The 26,330-nt window shown below is 42.1% G+C and overlaps 1 protein-coding gene across 2 annotated transcripts in view; it reads left to right on the top strand.

Annotated features, from left to right (window-relative positions):
* The first annotated feature begins 1,298 nt into the window (after positions 1–1,298).
* LOC138266016 (protein transport protein Sec24C-like) overlaps positions 1,299–26,330 on the top strand; it is a 192,804-nt gene continuing 167,772 nt past the window's right edge. Inside the window, exons 1-7 of one of the 2 annotated variants that reach the window (XM_069214320.1) lie at positions 1,299–1,491; positions 2,450–2,579; positions 14,188–14,493; positions 15,408–15,553; positions 19,695–19,763; positions 21,159–21,270; positions 21,715–21,842. In XM_069214320.1, the coding sequence (XP_069070421.1) occupies positions 2,453–2,579; positions 14,188–14,493; positions 15,408–15,553; positions 19,695–19,763; positions 21,159–21,270; positions 21,715–21,842 (888 nt within the window). In that variant the 5' untranslated portion in view covers positions 1,299–1,491; positions 2,450–2,452. The remainder of the gene's footprint in view (positions 1,492–2,449; positions 2,580–14,187; positions 14,494–15,407; positions 15,554–19,694; positions 19,764–21,158; positions 21,271–21,714; positions 21,843–26,330) is intronic. The other variant, XM_069214321.1, reaches the window with a different exon arrangement.

Genomic DNA, 26,330 nt, shown 5'->3' with positions numbered 1-26,330 from the left:
AAGCCGCATGTTCGAAAATGCCACTTTTAGAAAGTGGGCATTTTCTTGCTTCACCATTCTGTGCCTCTGCCTGTCTGTGGAATACACCTCTGGCTGACGGTTGGGCTGTTTGTGAATTCACTCTAGACAGTCACACAAAGGGAGCTGAGGTGTGCCCTATATATCCTGATGGGTCTTACTGAGATAGAGTAGTGGGAGGAGCTGACGTGCACTGGAATATGGCTGTGCACGTCCTTACACAAATCAGTCCCCAACCCCGTGCTATATAAAATGTAACAGGGTTAAAGTGCTCAGTGGCAGGCCTAGTTAACTTAAAACAATGTGTCTAAAACACAGCTAAAGTAGTTATACAACAGTATTGAAATATATATGTTTATATATATATATATATATATATATATATATATATATATATAGAGAGAGAGAGAGAGAGAGAGAGAGAGAATCTTTATTTGAGTTTTTGCAACTTCATAGTAAAGTGATACCAGTGCAATAAGTCATAACATATAGTAATGGCTTAATTTGGCTCATTTTTTAGGTTTTGTTTATCTTGCATGAATAAATTGTTGATAAAACAATGGGCATTGATTTGAAGTGATGCTGTGGCATTAAGCACATAATTGTGGATATGACCCATTTGCCGTATAATATATAGATTTTTTTTAAAAAGTTGTTTTTAGCTAAATGAATGGAAATATTACTGGCGGCACATAATTTTCATTTTCGCCACATAACGCAGGTAAGCAGAATGTGGTCCTCCATGCTGCATAATCCGTGTATCCCGACAATGGTAATACTCTACAGAGTGGTTTTGGGGGAGGTCATTACGATGATGAAATCCATATGTCACAGGATGCCATGTAATATTTTTATGGTTTCCATTAAAATATGGATGTTTGTGCCCCTGTATTTTGTGGAGTAAAAGCAGCTGAACATGTGAAAAGAAATATATACATTCATGCCATGGCAATAAAACTAAATGTGGCCCAATAGCAGAACTGTACATTTACACATTTATTGTTAAAATGCAAAGGTTAAATTCCAGTTTATTACCACAGGAGAGCGAAACTGACATGAGAAAACACCGTTTAAATTACTTTACACGTTGAAAGAAGTTTTCTAATACTATTACACTTGTGCACGAGAAACCGGTAACAGCCCCCTCTTTCCAATTCCACTGGATTTAAGTGCTCTCATTCGTATTTTTGTCCGCCTGACATCCGCTTAAAGCGTCCTCTCCTTTAAAGGGGGAGGGTTCTGCCCAAGCAGCGCTGAGAGCTGCTGCTGTGAGAGACGGGGAGGGCTGTGAGTCCCCGAGAGATGCACGGTCTGAGCGCAGCGGGCAGGCGACGAGCCCTCGGTTCCCTCTGACAGTCATGGGAGGGAAGGATTTGTGATCATCAGAGCCTACCCCCTTCGCCCCTCCCTTCCCCTAAACCCTAGATCCTCACACACCCACATTGTCTGCCAGCCAGAGAGCCCAGAGCGCAGGTAAGGATTAGGGCGCATTGTTAGGGCTGGAGGTACTGCCATAAATAGTAAAAGGATGGATGCTGCTGGTCGAGGCTGAGGTACTTTGGCAGAGCAGTGTGTTTGGGTCAGTACTACAATTGTGGGTTGTTTCATGTTAGGGTTCGTCGGCAGAGCAGGGTTTCCGCTCGGGATTTGAAGTAGCACGGGCGCTGCCTTTAAACCAGGGTTGCTGTGTTTAGGCAGAGCGGTGCGGGTTCTTGAACCGAGCATGAGGGGTAAAGCAGGTCAGACATGAGAGGCAATGCAGAGCCACGTCCGGGCCGCAGGACGGGGCTTCAGGTCGTGATAGGGGGACATCAGCAGGCGTGTGCTGGGTTCCAGTATTAGAAACTCGGGGATGCTCCTGGCTAGGATTCAGGTTCATTGCAAGAAACGTGTTGGCCTAAACTCTGAAACAGAATGGCGTGCTTTAGTTTGGGATTGATCCGCACCGAGAGAACTGAACGAGGTCTCTTTGGTGGGACAACAAAGACCAGTGGCATTAAGATGGAGGTACATCTGTAGAGCTGTAGGTGGGCCACAGTACTGCAGGGAGAACGGCGGTTCAGGACTGCGGTGCAGTTTAAGAGCTGTGTATCTATCGTAGCACTGCAACAGCATGGTCATTATTCCTACATATGAGGGGCATTGTTGTCGATATGTGGGGTTCTTGGCACTGCATGATTAATGCATTTTAAAGTAGTAGTGCATTGGTAGACCTGTTTGTGGACTACCATGTGCTTCTTTAGGTCAGGGTTAATGTGTCTTGGTTGAGCTGTGCCTGGTTCTTAGTATTAGTATAGTATGGAATGCTGCAGGACAGAGGTGGATAGTTATGGCTGGGTAAGGTTCTTAGGACAGGAGCGGCAGAGGCACTGCAGGTCGAGGACATGTTGACCAAGGTTGACTTGATCTGTCCCTTTTTCCTCTCTTGCAGGGAATGTTGCACACCGGCCTGTACGGCTCTCCCTACTGGCTCCCAGACCGCGGGTCCCTAATCACCCATGACCCTGGAGGGGTCCCACCCTCACCGGCAGCCTACACCCTGCACCCCAACCCAGCCTATGGTATGAAGTCCTTCTTTCTCCCCTTCCATACAAGGTGGACATCTTAGTCTAAGTCAGCGAGGGCACTCAAGTAGCCATCTGCATCACAAATTTCGTGTAATTGTTCCAAATTGTCTTATTTGATATAGATATATATTTCTCATGTAAATAAGCATGAGGGAGTGATAAGCTAGAACGGGGTAACCTTTAGCCTGCCAGGATAGAACCAATAATTACACAAGAGAGGGTTACCCTGTCTAGAAATGAACTTTTAAGGTCTAAGAGGTCAGTTATCTGGTCTCAATATATCTTAAGATGTTGAGGGATCGGCACCAGGGTAAATTGGTGCATCCCTGGCATCTCATGGATATATTAGTAAGATCCTCACCCACAGGTACCACCAGTGGCATGCTTCATCATCGGATCCTCACCCATTGCACCTAGTGTAAGTGGGTGGGCTCAACGAGATTGTAAGCGGAGCTACTTGTCTAAGGGACAACAAGTGCAAGTAAAATCACCTTCAGGATCCTGAATAGTGTTTACTAGCAAGGACTTTTGATGAGAATAAAAACAGTGAGACGTTTTGTGAGTATGATGACTCCTAAAAACAATGGGTCGACATGTTTTAGCCTTTACCTAGTGCCACCAAGGTTCAATAGGCATCAGAGGAGTGCGGGGAGCCAAAGTAGGTGTAAGGGAGGATGAAGTCACTTGATGAAAATGTAACTACAGGGATCGCCCCATTCCATCTCATGAAGTCCCACTTAATAGAGGATATAGACCATTACAGGAATAGGTCCATTTTGGTCTGTATGCTTGCATGCTTAATGATGTGTCTATAAACGACTACTCAGTGTTGGTAGTTACCAACTATAAATCATAGAGATTCTACGTACATTTCCAGTCCTAAAAGAAAGAGCTCCGCCTACAAACTGCATTCAATCCACCCACTCACACTAGGTACAGTGGTAAGGATCAGATGATGAAGCATACCACTGGTGGTTCCTGTGGGTGAGTATTCTGATAATATATCCATGAAGTGCAAGGGATGCACTAATTTACAAGGGTGCAGATCCCCCACCATCTTAAGATATACTGAGCCCAGATAATTGACTGCTTAGACCTTAAGAGTTCATTTCTAGACAGGTTAACCCTCTCGTGTAATAATACATTTCTCACCCCCAAATACCTAGATAAAATATTCAATTATTACAGCAAAGTGACAATATTGCCTAATAATAAAAGAGCTTATTTAGCGGGAGTATTCCGCTTTGGCTCTGCTCCAGATCCTATCACCAAATCAAACCATGCACAACTAATAGATACACCGAATATTGCATGATATTCCCACATGTAATTTAAGCAAAATACATACTTTACATGGCTTATCATTACTTGGTTGTCATTGTGTTCGAATTTGAACCTGAAGATGTACCTAATGTGTATGTTGCATGCAAAATACCACACCCTTTCCCTGGCACTGCAGCACAATGCATCATGTTAATCCTGCATTTTTTTCACACGAAACATGGATCAAATCATTAGTGTGGGACTCTGTGTTGATTTGCTGGTGTCCATTGTTTCCCCCTTGGAGCAACAATATGCTGCAATGTTTCTGCAGGGCTCAGTTGTTTGAACAGTATTAAATCTAGGCCTAGATATATTCACACAGCCTTGTTACCACCAGGATGTAAAGGAAGAGGGGTCCACTGGATAGTCGCTTTAAAGGTAGTTGTTTAAATTTGCTTTGGGTGGCTTGATCAGCTGCTGAAAATGGCTCCACATCGGAGAGCATAAAAGTATCTAGCACCTGGCATTGGTTAAACTAACTAAATCTGCTGGAAACCATTTCATATCTGCTGGACCCGTTTGTAGGGGTGATAGCCAGGGATCCCCAGTCTACCCGTGTGCCTAAGAGTGAGGCTGACTCAGGAAATCAAAGTTGGTTCAAATACTGCCTCAGGTTTTGATCTGAGCATTGGAAGTGGTACAGAGTTCGAGAAGACCAGGTGAATTCAGTGTTGGTTTTGTGAGGACAGCATATGACTGGGATCGCCATCAAGAAAGTGAATGAAAGGCCTTTTTCTATGTTTCTAAAGGAATCTTATGCAGATGTATGACTAATGGCTTATGTTTCTTGATACTGTTAGAAATGAGAAGCCCATTGAAAGATATAGAGTCATCTTCAGTAGACTTGCACTAAGTACATTGGTGCTTATTGTTGTCATACGACTGATGTTTCGCTTACCCTTCCTCCTTTAATTCAAACGCTTAGTGCACAAAATTAGAAAAGGAGCCATCCAATGAATGATGGTACAATGCATCTCAAACCCCAAGCAGACATCATCAAATTAAGCAACATTCTGGGATGTTACTAATGACAGTAGTTCTCCAGTATTGGTATCTTCCATAAATGCACATGCTGTTATAATTTCCCATTGAGTTGGGAGATCTCATGGTAAATTCGGAAAACAGTACTTTTTTATTTTTAGCCCGTAAGAGCTCAAAACATTACCTTTATCATCCTACTCACATCCTTTTAAAAATAACCAAACTTCTAATTAGATTGCCGCACCTGATCCCCACTCCCCTCGGGGGCTACCATATTTAAATGTTTCTAGTGTAAGTGTACGAATAACTTGTTTTTGTGAATTGGCGAGCCTCAAATGCAGGTCACATCTGAATCTATGAAAGATATCAAAACTGGAGAACTGCAGTTATATGTAAGTAATTTTTTTCCAGTGTTGGATCTTTCATACTTTCACATGCTTGAATCAGAACAGAAAGCAGTTAAATGATACATGCACAATTATTGTTGCAGATGGTGGGAAATAAATAAAGCAAGGCTCACCTTATTGGAAAAGATTGCAATTATTATTTATTTATTTATTTACATCTCTTGAAAAGCGCAGACTGTCACCTAACCGGTGGCCTGGCGTTAAACGGGGAGAAGAATCCAGGGAGGGAGATGACAATCCCCCGACACTTGCAAGTTTAAGAAACTACTGACAGCTCCCAAATAGCGGAAGCTGTCCTCCAGATAACGGTTAGCCTTGGGAGAGCAGCCAAGTCTTCAGTGCCTTGCGAAAGTAATTGTATTTATATAGTGCGTACTACTCATGGCAGTGTGTTGAAGCGCTTATCAGTGAGTAGCATGCTACTCTAGAACCCAAGAAAGATCAGTGAATGATGCAAAACTGAAAAATAACACTATACTGCCTGTTCCACTAGCACATCATTTTGTAGTGTTGAATCTAAACAGTAATGTGTGGTTAAAATGTGTCTACTCTTCTACGAAGTTGCCCTACAAATGTCTTGTATCAAAACCAAAGCAAAAATAGCACTTGTATTGGAAACACTTCTTGTAGAATGTGCTTTTACTTTTCGTTCCAGAGGTCGCCCTGCTGTTCAATGACAAAACACAATAGCCACCGAAATCCAATGGGTTATGCCCTGTTTTGAGAGAGAGAATATTCTTACCGGGGTACTATATGCAACTAATCATCAGTGTGAAGTTTTCTTTCCACTCCATCTTTTTGGATTTTGTAAAAATAAGACACAAGTCATTCAAGTGAAATTCTTATTTACTTTTGTAATGATCAGATGATTATTTCTTTAAATAACAAGGTTATCCCTAAATTGCTTACACGGGGCTCAGCCCCTTGCGCCACCATAGCGTAATTTGTTTTTACATTATGGCGGCGCAAAACAGTCCCTACCCCATGCCATATTTACAAACTGGGGCAATGTAACCATTACTCCAGTTTGTAAACCCTTGCGCCACATTATACCTGCGCCAGGCATATTCTATGCAAGGGAGGCATTCCCCTGCAGGGAGGCCCAAAAAATTGGCGCAGTGAAATCTACAAGATTTCACTACGCCATTCTAGCGCAATTTTTTAACGCCTGCCCAGGGCAGGCTTTAAATTGGCGCTAGGCTCTTTTCAATGGGCCTCCACAAGCTTTGTTGGATTAGGGTCAAATCATTTTCTTCTAGGTCAGCAAAGCGCCACAACTGTGTCAAAAAGTTTGATGCAATTGTGCTAAGGAGCACCACGGTGCGCTGCTTTATAAATATAGCACTACCATGGTGTTGTCAGGGAGGCGCAGGGTGATGCAAGGAAACTGGCACATCAGAGCCGATGCGCCAGTTCCTTGTAAATGAGGCCCATGGTTTCTTAGTGGTAAGGGCCTGTATTTCCATGTTCTTGCAGAAGTCAATGCTAACAGCAATGCTGTTTTTTTTAGGAGAGAGATTTTATTTTGGCTTTATGAATGGGCTCAAACGAACTCTATCAGTTGTGAAATACTGTGTTCAATTGCCAAGGAGTAGATGGATGCTTCAATGGAGGAAACACTCTAAAGGGTCCTCTTAAAGAATCTTTTACAATCCTGTTCAACCACAATAATGGTTAATGGAAGATCTGCTAAAGTGTGACATAGCTGCAAAATTAACTTTAACAAGCACGTGAGAAAGGCCTGACTGTGCTAGATGTAGGAAATAAGGTAACACCTGTTCTCTGAGAAGAAACAGGGTGAATATCATAGTCCTAACACCAGAAACAAACTGTCTTCCATTTAAATTTATACATCCTGGTTGTTGTTTTTGCCCTGGATTTGGCTAAGGTTTCCATACAATCATCTGGTATATCTAGATGTGAATATTCAATATGTTTAGGAGCCAAACCGATAAGCATAATGACTGCACATTCAGATAAAGTACATGGCCCATGTGGAGAGTTAATAAATTGTTAATCCGTTTCTGCGTTTCGATAGGAGATGTACCTCTGTGAACCAGTATTGTCTGTACCACTTCAGAGAAATTAGTATGATCCAGTATCACTTCTTCTTCAGCTTCTTCAGCACTTTTGGAACCATGGGTATTGGGGGAAAGCATATGCAAAGATTCCTGACCATTCTATTGAAAACTGATTCACTCCCATGACCCTAGTTGTTCATGCCAAGTTGTATAAAATTGGCATTTTCAAAATAGATCCACCTTTAGTCTTCCCCAGTGACTGAAGAGGTCGTTCAGACATTTCGTATTCAGCTCTTATTCATGGCAGTCCTTTTTCATCCTGCTCAGAGGTTTCTCCCACTGATTGTCGGGGCCCTGCACATGCTTACTGACCATTACCAAGTCTTTCAAGCTTCCACCGACAATGGTCGGATTTTGTGCCTCCTTTATTGTTTATATAATGCATTGTCATATTGTCTGTTCACACCAGCACCAAAGAAAATCTTATCTTTAGGAGAAAAGCCTAAAGATCTAACACCAGAACTTTTGGTTCTAGGAGATTGATACCCAAACGCAACTTTTACAGACGCCATTTTCCTCTGATTTCTAGATCTTGTAAATGAGTTCCCCACCCTTCCATGAAGCATCTGTTGTCATCACAGACTGTGGAACTTGGGATAGAAATGTCAGCCATGCTGAAAGATATTCTTCCTAAGTCCTTCACGGTTTCATTCTTGGAGTGATGTTCACTGTCTCGATGATGAACCCTGGGTTTGGATCCACTGTTTCTCCAATTCCTCTTTCAGATGCCTCATTCATAAGTGGCAAAATGGAACTAGAGGGATACATAATGAAATCATCCTTAAATAGTGATTTGAACAGTTATACTAAAACAAACTGTCTTTTTAACTGTTTGCTAGGCCCATTATTTTGATGTGCTTTACCAACGTTGCATAAGCTTTGTTTTCACAATGGCTTCAATGATGGTTGGAGAGAAGATTTGCTTCTGTTAAGAGTAAGACCTAAATTGTTAAAGAGCTGCAAATAAGTCTTGTTGAGCCTTTTAGCTGATTGACAAGACTGCTCTTTCACCAGCCAATTGTAGAAGGTAAGGTATGGAAGACGCAATGGCCTTTCCTTTTCTGAATGTAAATTGACCTCAGCCTCTTGCTTCCGAAAGGGCTGTTGTTTCTGCTAGAGAATACCATGTCATATTGCTGTGTAAGTGTGAGCAGAGCATTGGCCTGAATTATGCTGACTTCAGCCAACCATGCTTTGAAGAACAGCAGCACTTGCTAGCTGTCTGACCCAGTTGGTTGTATATCCATGACACAGTCTATCATCTCAGATGAAGCTTGTTCCCCCTCATGCAGAATGATCTTGGCTTTAGCTATTTTGTCTTCTGGCAAAAGGTTGTGTCTGACCACATCTGCCAGTCATACCAACTGAGGATCACCACTAAATTGGCCACCCTCACTGTAGTTGCTATCATGGCCGATAATCTTATACCAATGTTTTTTCCAAACATCCCCTTCCCTGTCTGGTGAGTATAGCAGAGTGACGTTGGATTACACAATCTTCTTTGGGCAACTTGCATTACTACAGAGTCGGCCCTAAGATGACCTTTGAGACAGGCACGTGAAATGTCAAAAGGCTTATATTTTTTATCCAGACAAGGGAGAACAGCAGACACTGTCGCTGGGTTTTTCATGACATTTATGCTTTCAGTCTAAAGTAAGTCTACTCTTCGAATGGCTTTCACGGATTTCAGAAAGGGCTCGTTGAAATCATACAATGAAGAATCTGGTTGTTTGATTGAGACTGGCAAATCAAATCTTTTAGATGTGCTTTCTAAAAGGTTATGAAAACCTACGGTGTTGTCGGGTGGTGAGTCTGCAGTGACTGGTGAGGAAACAGGTGCAAAATAATGATCCCAGTTTTAATCTATGTCCTGATTATCAGGTACTTCTGGGTATTCATGATCATCATCATCATCAGAGCAGATGTCATTGCCCGGTGCAGGTAATGCAGGCCTTGACAAAAAGATATGTGATGATTTCTGTAATCCTGGACCTAGAAGTGAAGGAACACTGTGTGGAGTATAAGGGGTAGGTGGTTGTGTCTGTGCTACTGGCAAATGTGGTGGTAAAGATGGTTACTTTGGTGATTTTGTTTTCAAAGGGTTTTGGAATTTTTTATAGATATTCGCCAACATAAACCTTAATTCTTTAACCAAAGCTATTGGAACCTGTATCAGTCCCTCATGAAATTCTATTTCTTGTTCATAGGGCTTATGGTCCTCAAATTAAGGATAGGGATTACTTTACAACTTGTTTCTAGAGTCAGTCTGAGGTGAAAATAAGTATTGGCTTTCTATGTACTGCTCACCTTCCCCTGGATAATTGATGTGAAGATCAGTTTGACTATCGGCAGAACCAAAGAGCCCTTCATCTTCGGAATCTTTAATGGCCAGTAGGTGACTTAGTGGCAAAGTTGGCACCTTGTCTGGTGAGGTGTGTTCTAGCATTAAAGGCACAGAAGTTGCTTTCTCTGTAATAAATGTGATTATCTGGTGCTTCATTGGCAGCTTCAGTGACAACGCAGTCAATGGTTTCTTTGTCATTGAAACCTCCACCAACATTAATGTCGTTGTCAAAGCGGTCATCATCTACAGAAGAAATCCTGACTTTATCAGTGGGAGCTTCATTGACGGTTCATCATTGAGGAGGGTACTGTTGATTGTGCAGACGATGGTTTAATAAGTATGAGAGGTACCTTGTCTAATCGAGTTGGAGGACGTGGCCTTGGCCTGTGTTTGGGAGGCACATCATTTTTTTTGCTTTGTTAATGTGAAAGCTCTAATTATAGACTATGAACTCTGCAAGGCCTCCTATCAGATTTCTTTGATACCTTTTTGGGAGGCTCCTTTTTAGCTGAATGCTTTGACAAAGGGCCCTCTGAATATTCTCTTTTATGAGCCTTTTTTGAGCCTTTTTGCCAGTTTCTGAGGTACTCTTGCTGTCGCCCCAGAAGGAGGAGTTTCTTTGGCTTTGATTTTCTGAAGCCAGACTATCAATCTGCCATCAGTCCTTCAAGGTTTTTGAGGGGGAGGTTTAGCAGATCTTACAGTCCCTCACCTTATGAGAGGGTTGTAGGTAAGAGGTACTAAATACATTATATCGAATGGTGGTAGAAGTGGCTTTCAAGAAGTCCAGTTGAAATGTGAAAATAGTTGAAGATTTTCAGGTTTTCTTGAGGTAGACTGAGCAGCAAGTGTATGGTAGTCTTGAGGGAGGTGGTGATTAGGATGCTGGAATTTTAATTGGTTGAAGCTTGGTACTTTTTATAATGCTGTCAATAGATAATAAAAGTAATGTTTTAGCTCTTACAGGTTATTTATAGTAAACTACTGCATTCTAAATTTACCACAGGACTCACACCTCAATGACTAGGAATGAGTTAAGCATGTAACTGAATGAAAGATCCAGTACTGCAGAAATTAGTATGGCCTTCATGAAGCAATATATGAAGGGCATTAGTTGATAGTTTTGATCAATGCAGTGTTGTCGGAAAATTTGGAATTTATCAGTGCTGGACCTGGCGCTTTTTGCATGGTCATCCCCAAACATTATGCCTTCTTCCTCCTATTTTTTAAAACCTGATTTTGTTGGCTTTAGGACTCTGGGCACTTTACCACTGCTAGCCAGTGCTAACGTGCATATGCTCTCTGTCTAAAATGTATTGGAGATTGGTTAATCCATGATTGACATATTTGATTTACTAGTAACTTCCTTATTGAAGTGCACTACGTGTGCCCAGGGCCTGTAAATGAATTGCTACTAGTAGGCCTGCAGCACTAATTGTGCCACCCACATGAGTAGCCCTGCAAACATGTCTCAGACCTGCCAATGCAGTGTATGTGTGTGCAGTTTTACACTGCCATATTGACCTGGCAAGTGCACCCACTTGCCAGGCCCAAACCTTCCCTTTTACTGCACATAGGTTACCGGTAAAGTAGGCCCAAAGCAGCCCCATGGCCAGGGTGCAGTGTATTTAAAAGGTAGGACATCTACTTGTGTGTTTTACTTGTCCTGATTGCGAAATACTGCTAAATCGTTTTTCACTATTGCAAGGCCTATCTCTCCCATGGGGTAACATTGGATAGCCTTGAAATATATTTTAAGTGCAATTTCCCAATGGGATCAGATAGAGATATGGAGTTTGAAGTCGCAATTTAAAAAAACATCTTTTGGTGAAGTTGGTTTTTGAATTTTATGTTTGAAAATGCCACTTTTAGAAAGTGGGCATTTTCTTACTTAACCACTCTGTGCCTCTGCCTGTCTGCTGAATACATGTCTGGGTCAGGATGACAAGTGGGCTGTTTGTGTTTTCACTCTAGCCAATCACACAAAGGGAGCTGAGATGGCCCTGCATATCCTGATGGCTCATCACCAGGCTGACGGGGTCTTCCTGAGCTAGAGTGGTGGGAGGAGATGAAACTTGTACCTGAATAGAGCGGTGTCTGTCCTCACACAAAGCAGTTTTCAACCCACTAGAGTGTGTCTGGCTGGGGCCAGGGCAGGGAAAGGCAGGGTCTTGTGCTCTAAAAAGACTTCTCTTTGAAGTTTTCCTACTTCGGAGACAGAAATTGGTATAAGTACTGGACTTCTGACATCACATAGTTGGAACACTTCTGGAGTGAGGACGTTCTGTGAGGAAGAAGAGCTGAAGGCTGTAGTAGGGACTGTCACTCTGCCCATTGCTTTGTTGTGCTGGATTGCTGCTTCTGTCCTGGGAGTGAAAGGACTGGACTTTGCTTTCTACATCCTTCTTCCAAAGGTTCTCCAGGGGCTTGGACTGAGCTTGCCTTCTGTTAATAAATCTCAGGGACATCAAAGACTTAATCTGCCAGAACCTGGGTTCTCTTGCTGAGAGTCCTGACTTATCAAGTGGTGCCAAATCCAGTTCCTGGACCCTTGGGGGTGAGTTCTGGTGTAACCAAGAAGATACAAGCACAACGACTCCAGAGCGACTTTGGAAACCGGCGCCGCTGTCTGACTCTGCGCCACTACTTGCACTGGAGCCATGGTCACTGCTGAGTGCAAGAACCCCGACCTACACTGCAGGCACAACACAGCTGCAGCGCCTCCGAAGTCTCGCCGCAGTGTGAGTCCCGAGTGCCTTGTCACCAGCATCCGTGACACCCGACTCCGCCGCAGTAGCTGTGGCCATGTGGTGTGATCACAAGACTGCAAAGTCGACGCCTTGTGTTTTGACCTGCTGGATTCCCTGACCTCGCCCGGTCGTAAGGAACCAATGCCTCACCACCAACACTTCATCACCTCCCCTGCCACCATAATGAACCATCACCTCACCTCCCCTTCCTATCAGTAAGGAACTGACGCCTCACCTCCCAGTAGAAGTAAGGAACCAGTGCTGCACCCGCTCCAGCGACGCCTCACCTCCCTGACTCCATGCAACATCTTTGTTTCTTCATTGTTTTCAAAGTTATTGTACCTGGGAACCGTGAAACTTCATGACCGACCCGCACTCCCTCATATGTGGCGTCGGACTGTTGGGAACGACTCTGTCAAGGCGTTGTGATAGCCACAGTTGGAGCTATTTTGGTTCTAAGTGCTTTACTGAGATTTAGGGTCAGATGTAGGTAGAAACCAATTTGCGAGTTGCAAATTGCGAGTCCTTCTGACTCGCAATTTGCAACTTGCAAATTGGTATGCAGAAAGGTGTCTCAGACACCTTCTGCGACTCGCTATGGGGTCGCAAAGACCCACCTCATAAATATTTATGAGGTGGGTCGCAGTTTGCGACCCCATAGCGAGTCTAGGCACTCACGGGGATGGTGGCCTGCTGGAGACAGCAGGCCACCATGTCCGTGACTGCTTTTAAATAAAGCAGTTTTTTTTTTCTCTTTGCAGCCCGTTTTCCTTAAAGGAAAACGGGCTGCAAATAGAAAAAAATACCGAAACCTTTTGTTTCGTTTTTTTTCAGAGTAGGCAGTGGTCCATAGGACCACTGCCTGCTCTGAACAAATAATTTTGTGATCATTCACAAAGGGGAAGGGGTCCCATGGGGACCCCTTCCCGTTTGCGAATGAGTTACCATCCACTTCAAGTGGATGGTAACTGCGAGTTGATTTGCGACCGCTTTCGCGATCGCAAATCCACTTACATCGCGGTGTGAGTCGCAAATAGGAAGGGGACACCCCTTCCTATTTGCGAGTCGGAAACACATTTTGCGAGTCGGTTCCGACTCGCAAAATGTGTCTCTGCATCGCGTGCGGGCATTAGCGCCTCGCTAACGGCGTTTTTCGCCGTTTGCGAGGCGCTAATGCCTTGCTACATCTGGCCCTTAATCTTTACAAATTTTTATTTTTGCTTGTGTATGTTGGATTTCGTTTGTTTTGGTCTTGTTTTAGCACTAGTTTTTAGTCTTGTTTTCAGTACTTTTATGGTATTTTCACTGTGTTACTATGTATGTGTGTTTGTGTACAAATACTTTACACATTGCCTCTGAGATAAGCCCGACTGCTTGTGCCAAGCTACCAAGGGGTGAGCAGGGGTTATCTTAGCTGTGTGACTCCTTTACCCTGACTAGAGTGAAAGTACCTACTTGGACAGGGTGCAAACCACTTCCAACTAGAGACCCCATTTCTAACACTCAGTTTTCCAGGCTCACAATATGAAGTGCATAATAACTGAATTTCCCCTTAGATTACCATGAATGTGCCTATTTAATTTATTAATGTTTTTTGGTCTGGGCATGAAAAATGGGGAAACAACTTTTCAATAATTTTGTGAAATGTTAGCATTTTAATTATATTTATGTATTTCTTCCTACTGCTGACTATGCACATCTCTGTTTATTTTACAGTGCAATCTCCCCAGTGTCTCCAGAACAGGACTTGCAATATGTGGTCACATGGTGGAACTGTGTCATCATGCCCATGGCGGGATGTCACTGCCTCGCCTGCCTTTTATCCCTCATTTTCCTACTCCTCTCCCTTCGCCTCATCTTTCTCTGACTCAACAGCTATGTCTTCCCTTGATCCCAATCCCGCCTATGTTTACCCACCACCAGTCGACACTTGGCCATACCCACAAGCTTCAGCTCCACCCTGGCCAGTTCATTCGCAGGTGGAGCAGAAGGCTTTATTGGGGCGCTGTGCATACACTAATGGTACGTGGGTTTCTGGGGAAAGGTGGGTGGGTTGCTGTTTGCTTACAGGTTTATCTTCCATTCATGCATGTCTAAAGATGAAGGCTCCACAAATGTGGCCCCCTGCAGTACAATACTCATCGACACTAAGGGACTAAGTGATGTGTTTAGTGTGCTCTCAGAAGTTAAATCACTGGGGCAGAAGCAAATAATGGATCCGTGGTTTGAAAAGTGATGGCAGTACATTGTCTAAACTCTGATTTGTTCTCTGCCTTATCTATTATTTGATGACTCTTGTGGATGTCCTTCCACAGCCACACTGTGGAAAGCAGAACCTGCTTCATCAGTCTTACAATGGCAATTCAGAGAACCTTCTCCTGAAGCAGCACTTGTGGTGTATTCTCATATAAGGAATATCAGTCTCCAGTAAAGGATGGCCAGTGGCTCAAAGTTTAGGAAGTATACCTTTGAGGTAGATAAGCCCAAGTTGGGTACAGACACATGATAGAATATTAGGCTGTGGTTCTACTGGTGTCCATCATGAGATCAAAGGAGCAGAGGTCCACTTGCAAACCATGGTGAGAGGGCTAGAGTGTGGTCCCTTCCCCTGCTATACTTTGGTGGCAAGGCTGTGGTCAGTTTGAATGGTATGCTTGAATGATGTGGATATGGTCTCAAAATGCTGCTATGATGAGCTAGGTCAGTTGTGCACCTACTGCCTGCCATGTTAGCATGATGTAGTGAAGATCTCTTTGACTTTCATGGCCCATGGATCCTTTGATGGACGTGATGATATGTTGGGATGGTAATCCCTTAAATTGCATTGATGGTGTTGTGATGCTGTGCTCCTAAATTATCCATATTAGTGTAGTACAAGTACTGTGATCTGGAGAAGTATAAACTTTTAGTTCTGTCTTGTTTTGGTTTGTTGGCAGATCTTCCCAATTGGGATGCTGGTGGGCTGTCAAGGATCGAGGGCCCACATAGACTGTCCACATACCCGAATCCTGGCCCTTCTCTTCCCTTCCTGGAACCAGCTCAGCAAACACCAACAACTACACCACCTCAGGTGAAAGCGCTTGTGAGTTTTAAGTCTGATTGAGACACCTTGTGAAAGGTTGACAAATTGAAGGAGCTATTATAACATGAATGAGAGTATCCAAGCATGGCGAACTTGGTTAAAAAATCAAATACAAATAAGGACTACAGGGGTATGGAATTCCTATAGCCCGACACCCAGGATATATTGTTTGGGGTCAAGGACAACAAGTTTTCATGTTTATTTTGTCCTTAATACAAGTAGGTCCAACCCCCTGCAGTACAAAACCTTTGACTGCCAGTATAGAGTATCACATTATAGACCAGGTAAGGGCATTGTCTGCAGTTAAGTTAATATTTGTGTCCATATGTTTGTACTGCTCAAGCTTGTATTTTTGTTTCATTAATGTAGAGCCTTTATTATTAGGGTCAGCGCTGTGAGGAAATGTAAGCTCGGACTACACTACTGAGAGTGGTTCCATTATAAAAATGTGTACGGACATTTGCTAAGTACAGCAATATGAAGCTACGTATAATGCTCCCAGAATGCTTTCTGATCAGATGCAAATATTTGAGGAAGCTTGAAAACAAGTTTTCTTCTTTGCTTTAGAAATAAAATGTTCACAAAAAAATGCAACTATGGAAAAAAAGTTTTGCTAATCTACTGTGAAATTTGACGTACCATTCTTGGAAGTATCATTTAGTAAAATGTGTTGAGACATGCTAAAAAATCATAATGGAAAATCAGTGTAATAATTTTTAATATGATTATAGAAAACATGCAAATAAACAAGCATCGGCAAAGCCAACAGGTCCGACATTGGTGGTCAGCCTTCTGGTTTTGTCAATGCGTGTCTTGTTTTTACATGGTTTTGGTAAAACTTTATTATTGTGGGAGCTGCCGGGCCCACACTATTATAACAAACATTGGCAAATAGAAAAATATTTGTTTGGTCTCAGAAACCACACATTGAGATAGAATTTTAATAAAACCAAAAGGTCTTGCTTAACGTCAGACCTAATTAGGGCCCCAATTCTTAAAGAAAATCACACAAATGCACCCATGGTATGTGTCCTGGCATTAGTGCAGATATATGGCTTTCAAGTATTCACACGAATGTACAGAAGTAAGCCAGGAAATCATACTCCCAGAAAATATTTGTGAACTGCACAAGCAAATACGCATGCGTAGATTTACTCATGCGAATATCTGTTGAGCGTTTACAAGTCCACTTTCTTCGAACCACATTTTTTTCCCAACTCTGGGAGAAGTTTTACTTCTGGCCTTGTCAGGAGTAAATTTCCAGCCTTTCTCAGTATGGGAAAAGATCAGAGAAGAGCAGGTGAAAATCCCTACAACAGTTAAATTAGTAGGTTTGCACTGATTCAAATGGGCATTCCATCTCTGGAACCATTGCTCACCGCTACTTCCAGCCCCAGTATATGATCTGTGGGAAGATTTATGACGCATCCAGTCCCATGGACACGTGGATATTTTGTTAAATTCCATACCACTGAACTATTTTACTCACCTCTATTAAAATGAAAGAAAACAACTGCTTTTAGGCAAGAAAAAGAAAAACGGGATTCTAATTTTGTTTTCTTGCAGTGTTTTTTTTCTGTAGTATGTAGGTAAATAAAAAGGTGTATTTTAACCTTAAACGTCATGTTCAGAATATGTAGCAAGATCAAATCTAGCTCCACTTTATCTCCAAAATGGTGCTCAGAACTTTGGTCGGTGGAGGGCGCTCCATACACTAAAATATGTGTTCCTTTACATTTGCCAACAAACTGCACTTTACTAGCAACATTCCAGCCTTCATATGCTTCTTACTCTCTATGATTTTTATATCTAGTGAGTCTCTGAAAACCTGTGAGATTTTAGATGTCCAATTTGTTTTTGTGTCCTTTATTAGTAGTTGTGGAAGAGAAGGGTTTTGAGGTGTTCAAAAGCAAAGTAATTTGGCTCTTTCTTGAGGCAATTGAAAGGGAGTCATAAATTACGGGACCCAAAACTTGGAATATATGTTTTCCAGTTGGTTATCATGAAGAATGGATGAGGATGTTCCACTTTGAAATAGCTATAATCAGAGGGGTTCAGGGGATATGGGTTTTTGTGTATTATAGGTTTTTGACCATTCATGAGTTTGTGTGATTCATGCTGTTTTGAATAGTATTCTGTAGTGTTGTTCAACTATCAATGTTTGTTGAAGATGAGTCTTTCTGCACAAGCCTTTGGCATTGTTTTACCACTTTGGCTACTGTGGCATAATTCTATTTGAATTCTCACTGTGATTGGAAACACATCTGTTGAGTGTTTGAGGGATCATTTGATGAAGTGGTAACTACCCCAGATCCTTGGAAGAGGCACCCAACTTTAAGAGGACTCAGGAGAGATAGGCAAGATTTTGTCTAAAGATTTCCTAGGATATGAGCAGGCATGAAGTCACAAGCAGATGATCTGTATGGAAATAAGGACTGATACGTAAAGGCTGAAGCCTGTGACCGGTATGTAGGAATAGGTCAGAGTCCCTGTCTAGTGGTCTTTGAAAGGGCTTGGTTAGTGGAGATCTTTTACTTTAGGTCAGTACTTCTCTAGAAAGCACCGCTATGGGCCTCCACTAAGGTTTCCTCTAGCTTCGTCCTTCCCAGACATAGATCACCATCTTTCAGGTCGTATCACACACACCCATGCTTCACCTCCCTGACAGTGCAGGCGAGACAGGCTGGTGGTGAACCCACTGCAAGGGCATGCAGGGATCCCACCTCAGCCGGCATGCGCCAGCCCTCACCTTCATTGCACCACAGGTTATCGATCGGCCCTCCAAATTGTGCATGTTAGACTCCTTGGTCTGTGTTCAAAATGGGTCAGGTGGGTAACCAATATCACTACAGACCTGTGCGCCCAGGGTGGACCTCCCTAACCGGAGGCACAATGAGATTGAGTGGCACTGAGCACAGTCCACCTCAGTGGACTTCCCTAGACAAAGTATTAACTTTGAGGGTTTTTGATGAATAGCTTAAAATCACATGTGAATTCAGTGTATATATTTGGGACAATTCAAGTTCTAATGTAGTCCACATGCCACTGAAAGTAAATTCAGAGTGCTTGTATATGGGTTTAGACACAAATAGACCAGTAAATATACAAAAACAACAACAGAGAAAGACAACACTTCTTTAGGTCTAGTGTTGTGAGAGAAGAGTTAGGATCTTAAAGACTCTCTAAAGTGGGTGACATCCGATCTTCTTGAAGAGCCGTGTTTATAGTGCCCCAGCTTTATCAAAGAACAAATTTGAATCCTGATTTGAGAAAGTTATTCATGAATTTGAAATTACTGAAACTACCAATAGGGGAGAATATTTGGCTTTCCCATACCAATAGCCTGAGCATCCACGAAATTCTTATTTCGACTGTGAATTTCACATCTTAAATTGTGCACTTTGCGTTTGTATTTAAAAACAGTTTTCAGTGTGTTAACACACTCTCTGAAGCACTGTCATTTTCAAATCAACCGCTCAATCACTGCCTGTTTTATATCAACCTAAATCAGTTAATGTTGGTTATGGATTAAATAAATTATTGAAACCCTTACTTGATCTGTAATTGAAGTTCACTGTTTGAATTTACTTTGACGTGTAAACGTATGTGAAATATTCATTTGAAAATATTTCTTTTAATAAATAAATAAAATAAAAAATAACTGGTTAAATCATGCTGATCTGCCCGTGAGAGCTCCAAAGATTTCTTCTTGTTGATGTTGAAATTGGCTGTAATCTGGTATATTACTCTCCTTCCAGAATCTGATTGGACTTTGTGACCATGGTCCTTCCCCATGGTACATGGCTGATGTTGTTGGTGTGATGGGATTCAGTCTTGAAATCTGTCTTTGTCAGTCTGTGAGAACTCTCTATGAATAAGCCTTTGCACAATGTTCATGTTATCTTATTGCAATGTATGGTGACTCAGTAGGGTTGTTTTTTGCCATCTTCATCAGAAGGGCAAACATTCTGAGCATCTCTGTAGAACCCTTGCTCTTCACATGTGGCTGTTTCTGTAGACCAGGAATTGGGACACGTGGGGTTGTGTTAATCTGTGTGATGGTAGAGGATGAGAAATCTCATGATCATTGTGAGTTCCTCATTGAAGAGTTGCCATCCTGCTCTGTTTGTCTTTATTTTAGGGAGAAGCACGGCCAATAACGGAGGAATTCATGCAGTCTGACGGAGATCTAAATATCACCCCCAGTGTTGTGAGTGTCCATTCCACATCACCTTTTCTTGTAAGAACACTGAGAGCCATATTTATGGCCAAGTCACCTTGCTGTGCTGCATCACAGGGAAAGGGCAGGAATGGACTGTTTTGTCCCAGTGCAGTGCATTCCTGTCCTTTCTACAGCACTGGCGCACAGTGGGCTACCTAGCACCAACGCAGGCACGCTTGCACCATGGTGCAAGGGTGCTTCAGTTGCATGTAGGATTGTTGTGTGCAGGAAGGGCCACCTTCCTGCACAAAGACTATCTCCTGAGGCATTTCCTCTTTCTATGTGTGCTGCATTCTGCAGCACACATAGAAGGAGAAAACAACAAGAAGAAAAAAATATATTTCTCTTCATTGTGCCTTCCGTGGGAAGGTGTAGCTCCTTGACACATTCCCAGATCTACAACTAATGGTAAATCTGGGAATCCATCAAAATCCATGGCTGTTACGTTGGAACACTTACGTAGCTCCCCTGGAATGCCTCCCTGGCACTTTGCGCTGCATTACTTTACTCATTATTTATGAAGCGACTCAGGCCCATGCAAGGTGGGCTTGGGTGGCTTAATAAATCTCATTTTGGGCTTGCGTCGCTCTTGCACCATGTTGGGTGGTGCAAGAGTGATGCAACAGGGCTCATAAATATTCACTAGAGTACCACAAGGCCTATCAGTGGAACATTCTCTCTTTAAGTTGTTAAAGCAAGGCTTTTTTTTAACCCCAGCAAGATCTTGTGGGTGTCTCACTCTTACCCACAGTTAACCGTCCTCTGTCTCCATCCTAGGCCATCTTAAATTCAGGTTTTCATACACCATTTCTGCTGAATGATCCTTCATTGGCTCACAACACTTTCTACTATGTTGCATTAGATTAATAAAACATAGAAGTGAGGTGCCTTAGGGTGTGGTGATCACTCACTCATTCACATATTCTCACTCAAATGTTGACACAGGACTTTGTACTCTTTCTTGCAAATATACACATTCTCCATCTCATCTCTGCAAATGCAGACAGTCACTCACGTTTTCTCAACAGATGCAAGTAGTCACTGTTTGATTTTTCTAATTACCACTCACGTACTTCATCCCTTTGTGGAAACACTCACTGACTTAATCAAGCATGCACTCCCTGTATTCAGTTTATCATCTCATCAGGTGCAAGCACTCACTTATTGATACCCACTCAATATTTCATCTTTGAAGGCAAAAAACACCACTCAACTGCTTATACACTTGCCAATTCAATCACACTCAGTGAAAACTTGTATTCTCTTGCCTTTAGTAGGCACTAATTTCAACTTATTTGTGCACTCACTCACTTATTCACTTGTCAACTGTGTCCTTTTGCTCATTACAAGAATTCCAAATACTCACTTTGCCTCTCTCTGCAGGTGCAAGCCATTAAGGATGACATGCTGATCTGGAACTCACAGGTGTTTGTGACAGACATAAGGGGGCAGATACCTCCACTGACCAGTACAGAATTCACTGTGGAGGATCAAGGTGAGTCCCATATCCCAAACCCATCCTTTACTCGTCGGCTTTCAGATGGCATCGACTTCCAGAGCCTAGGAGCAGGGCCTGATTGACAGGGAAATACAAGGTCTGGCTAAAGGTTTTAACTGCCTTAGACAGTGATATTTTTCCACCCTGGCACCAACTTTGCTGGGTGTTGGGGCATCTAGCACCTCCGGTTTCTGGAATTCTAGGTTAACTGCACGACATTCCTTAGCCCAAAAACAGCTCTAGAAAAATGTGAATTCAGTTAAATGCTGGTAGTACTTCAGGTGGTTCAGGCAGGGGAAAAACAGTTTAATTATCAAACATGGCACTAAAGGTGAGTGAGCAGGTTGGAAGTGGAGCTGATCCAATATCATTGCATTTGCAGTGAACAGGTAGGTGGAATTTTCAACTTCACTTTTCTCTCTCTCACTCTCTCTGTTCAAGGCAATGCCAGCCCCCGCTTCATCCGCTGCACTGCCTACACCATACCAGCCAGTGCCCAGCTAGCTGAGCTCTCACACTTGCCACTGGCAGCGGTGGTGAAACCCTTGGCATCTCTACCACCAACAGAGGTAAGACATCCTCAAACCGGCATCACACAACTACTCCACACTATGCGTATCCCACTCCATAAGCGGGCAGTCTCATCTGTCACACCACCTCAGACTGTAACAAACCCACCTATTTCAACTTGATATGTTTTTTAGATACAGTAGAAGCATACTCCTGCCACAGAACTAACCACAGAACAATCAGTACACCTTGCGGTCGATCAGGCCCTAGCTAAATCACCCAAGATAGTTGAGAAATGTAAAGATTAATCCCTTGTCCTTTTTTCCCCTCTTATTAAAAAACAAAAATACAAGAAAAGTGACAAAACCGCTGCTTCGTTGAGACATAATTTCTGTTTTAGCCCATAATAGAGCTGGCAGTTTTTGCAACATCTTAGCCAGTATAGAAGGTTTTTCCCAATGTCAATTGATTAATATTTCAGATTTTGATGTTCAGGATTCCAAATTACTCTGCTTTTTCTTCCCAGTAACATTCAACGAAATCTGAACCTGTTTTCTCTGTCACATTTAGGATTCTGATCCTTTCAAGTGTTTTGGAGCCGTAGAGATGCATCATTGTACTTAACAAATTATCAGGCACCGAGACAAGTTGTTTTCATTCTATACCTGAACTCATTCAATGCTCGTCTATGACGGAGATTGCTCCTCATGCTGCTCCGGCTCTTTCCTAAATCCCTCCAAAGTCAGAGGATGGTGGTTTAACAGTACCTTATGCTTCATAGCCAAGGCCTCCAAAGAGGTTAAAAGTGGGCATATAGTCTAATATACAGAGCAAAAAGACTATCTGCATCCCATCAAACAATCTGATTACACAAGATTGCCCCATGTAAATGAAATTTCATATAGGCTTACTAAATACTCACAGAAGATCCTGAGCTGGGTGTGAATGGCCCTCAACAATTGCAGTTCAAATAATAGCTGCCTGTGAACAGAGGAGACTGAGGAAGCTGTAAATTGCAACCCTTGTAAAATTCACATGTTCCAGTTCCTCTGCTCCCACATCAAGACAACTTTTCATTGAATCGAGCCAAGGTTTGCTCTATGGAGCGATGCATCAGATAGTACAATGCTATGCTATGTGCTATGGTAATCCAAGTGCCTTCCCACATTCTCCACCAAATTCCTATTTGACACAGTCCCTGTTCCCACCACAACCTCAGAGACAGAAGTCTGGTAGAACTAAGCTCATTTGCCAGCAACCAGTCAAGGGATACACAAGAGTTTTTTGGAATCCTATCTTCGCCCTTCAGAATGCACCCCAAATGTCATATGTAAACCCAGCACACCTGTCAAACAGGCTGTAAAACTGTAATGTCAAAAAGTAGCCCACTGTGATCAGGGTCTGACTGCCTTGGGGAAGGGATAAAAGAAGGGCCCTGCACAGGTGTCTGTTAACATTTACCTGTGACAAGGGTAACTTCTTTGAAGGGCACCCCAGGTGCCAAATGAAAAACTCAAGCAGACCTGTTTAGCATGATGTCACATTCACACAGGACTTGACACTTTAGTGTCAAAAATAATCCTCCTAGTTCACTCACCTCACGTATTCTGTCATGATCAGATGGGTCATCTCTGCCCATTAATTCCAGCCTATTGGTTGCTTTTGGGAGCAAGTTCACATCTCATTCACACCTGTTTACATGCTAATTACTTGCTAGTAGAGACTGAAAAGAGCAATTCAGATCTAGCTTCCAGGGACTTCAGGCAGGGCAAAGGTAACTTAGATTTTCAATAACAAATAACAATAGTTGTTTTTATTCTCTTCTAGTTAGTCCCATTCCCGAGATAGAAGTATTAGTATTGAAATCTGTATCCCATTGATTTCCTGTGTAGTAGCCAACCCTGCTACTGCTAGCTTTTAGGGCTTTTTCACTGTAAAAACATGTTTAACTTTAAACTTGACATATTCTACATTTAAATATGATACACCTTCACTATGGGTAATAAGGCCTGCTTAGGGGTGACATATAAATATTTAAAAGGAGGTTTTAGGCCTGTCAAAATGGGTTACTTTGACTGGTCAAATTCTCAGTTCCAACCTACACAGCCTGGCTACTGGTGGCAGGCTTGCAGTCATCTGTATATGGTCACTGTAGTGCATGGCACAATGGGTGCAGCAGTCCGCTTGTGACATTTACCTTACAGTCCCTGGGCACACCATGGTACCATACATATACTAGGGACTTATGGTTAGGGTAAATATGCCAACCAGGGTATACCAATTTCATCATGTTCAAGGGAGCATCACAAGTGCTTTACCACTAATTCAAGTAAAACGAGGGTTCAGCAAAAGACAAAACAACCTGGGGCGACCCTGCAGAAAGGACACAGTTTCAACAGCATTACATACATGAGAATATTTCTGCAGTACAACAGTACTGCAAGAACACAACCCATTGACTTCCTGACAAAGCATGCAAAGGAAATAAGGACCTAGTTTGAATTTAATTGATGATATAACCTATAAAGAATAAAAATAAAACATAACCTCTAAATTAAAGGAAAAAAACAATTCTCAACTAAGAGTGAATGAGCAATTTTCACCTAAGACAACTGAAACGTATTAAATTAAACTAATGTGCGCAAAAGTAAAAACGCCTTGCCATCTTGTGGACAATAAACAAAACAACAGTCATTCAGTTCAATAAATTGAAAACGGAACCATTATCATTCTCTTTGGCTGTAAGGAGTGCCTTATCCAAACCAGATTAACAGTATCTCTTGCTAACGTTCATAAAAACTAAAAATCCAAATTCCCTTTGACTCGCCCACACTACAGATTTTCTCATTCATCCCATTCAGCTAGAAAGCATAATTAACACCATGTGTCACTTTCAACATGCATGCTGGACATCAACAAATTCAGATCCCATGGACCAGTCCATTCAGGAGTAGAGAAAATAATACAAAGCCCTTGCACACCAGGCTAAAATATATTCAATGATATAAAAGGTTCTTGATTACTCTTGACTAAATCCCAAGATATAAATAATATGGTAAAACTTTTCAATCAATAGATTTTATTCATTGCAGATAAACTAGCCCGGCAAAAAAAAGAGAAACATTCACGCAAACAACTCTATTCCATGGTCCTCCCATGCGTTGCGTCAATAAACAGCAAACATTATACATCTAGAAAAAAATGGACAAGGAATTTAGAAGAGGAGACTCACAAAACTAAAAAAGTGAAGAAAACCTACAATATACTATCGCAACAATATCTTGTTTCCCACAAATGAACTTCCAAAACTCCAAACAGACGAAATAATTCTACAAAATAGTAGAAAACTAAATTCAAACCTCTGCAAAATCAGATTATTCTATGGAAGCATACAGCAATTTTGCAAAACACTGCATAGATAAAATAATTGCCATCAGGGAAAAGCTAAAAAGATACCTCAAATCTCTGAACCAATTTACCAGCCCATACCAAAGAGTGAATGATGTCAGTCTAAATTCGCAGAAGAAACGGAATATGACCAGGGAACGGTGCCTAAACTGATGAAGTATGCAATCTGTGCTGTGCACCAGTTACCAGCAATAAGGCACACACAACTAATTTGAAGGTGTGGCTCTATCTCTCTGGAACACCGTACACAAGTACTCAGATGTGAAGAAAAGCTGACCATTTCCAGGAATATTTTTTAAAACATCACGTTTTAAGGTATTGTTTCTATTTTAGGTAGAGTAGTGCTATAAAAGTACCTAAATTAAATAAATAAACAAACAAATAAATTAAATATGGCCTTTGGGTACTCTATGTATTATTAAGACGAAGCTTTAGTCTACACGGAGAAACATGAACAAGCATAATATAAAATGGATTTTCTTGAACATCTTTGCAGCATGTACCGGCCTAAGGTACTATCCAGTACGCTTTCAAGTAGCAAGGATGGCATGTTGTGCTTTATGCTGCAAATACTACTGTACTTTTTACTAAGCAGAGAATTATGATAAATGCTTACATCTACTACACAACATTGTAAGGCCGCATTCTGTGACTTAGGGTCTGATTCAGAGTTTGGGATATGGTTACTCCATTACAGACATGACCGGCATCCCGTCCGCCGCGAGTGCCATTGGATATAATGCACTTGTAATATGGCGCACCGCTATCTGCCACGTTTGTGACCGAGTGACCTGTCCGCAAACCCTTCCAATCAGTAACTGAATAACAATCGCCCATTTTAAACTATACAATCATTTTGCTCATACAAGTGGGCACATTCAAGAAGACCAGTATAGCTAACTACTCAGTAGTAACTGGACTGTCACATGATTTCTAAAGAGATCTACTACACTGCTGGCCACCAGAGGACTCTTAACAGAGTCCACTCTTGCGGGTTGTGACCCCCAATATATTTTGATCATTATGTAATTCCTTCTAGTTGAGAACCTTTAATAACAATCATACAAAGGATGACTATAATGTAGTATATTCTTGTCTCTCACATCTGTCTCTCACCTCCACCTTTATGTGGCAACTTC

Source organism: Pleurodeles waltl, chromosome 11, assembly GCF_031143425.1.
Source record: "Pleurodeles waltl isolate 20211129_DDA chromosome 11, aPleWal1.hap1.20221129, whole genome shotgun sequence".
NCBI classification, from domain to species: domain Eukaryota; kingdom Metazoa; phylum Chordata; class Amphibia; order Caudata; family Salamandridae; genus Pleurodeles; species Pleurodeles waltl.
This window is presented reverse-complemented; position numbering and strand designations above follow the sequence as displayed.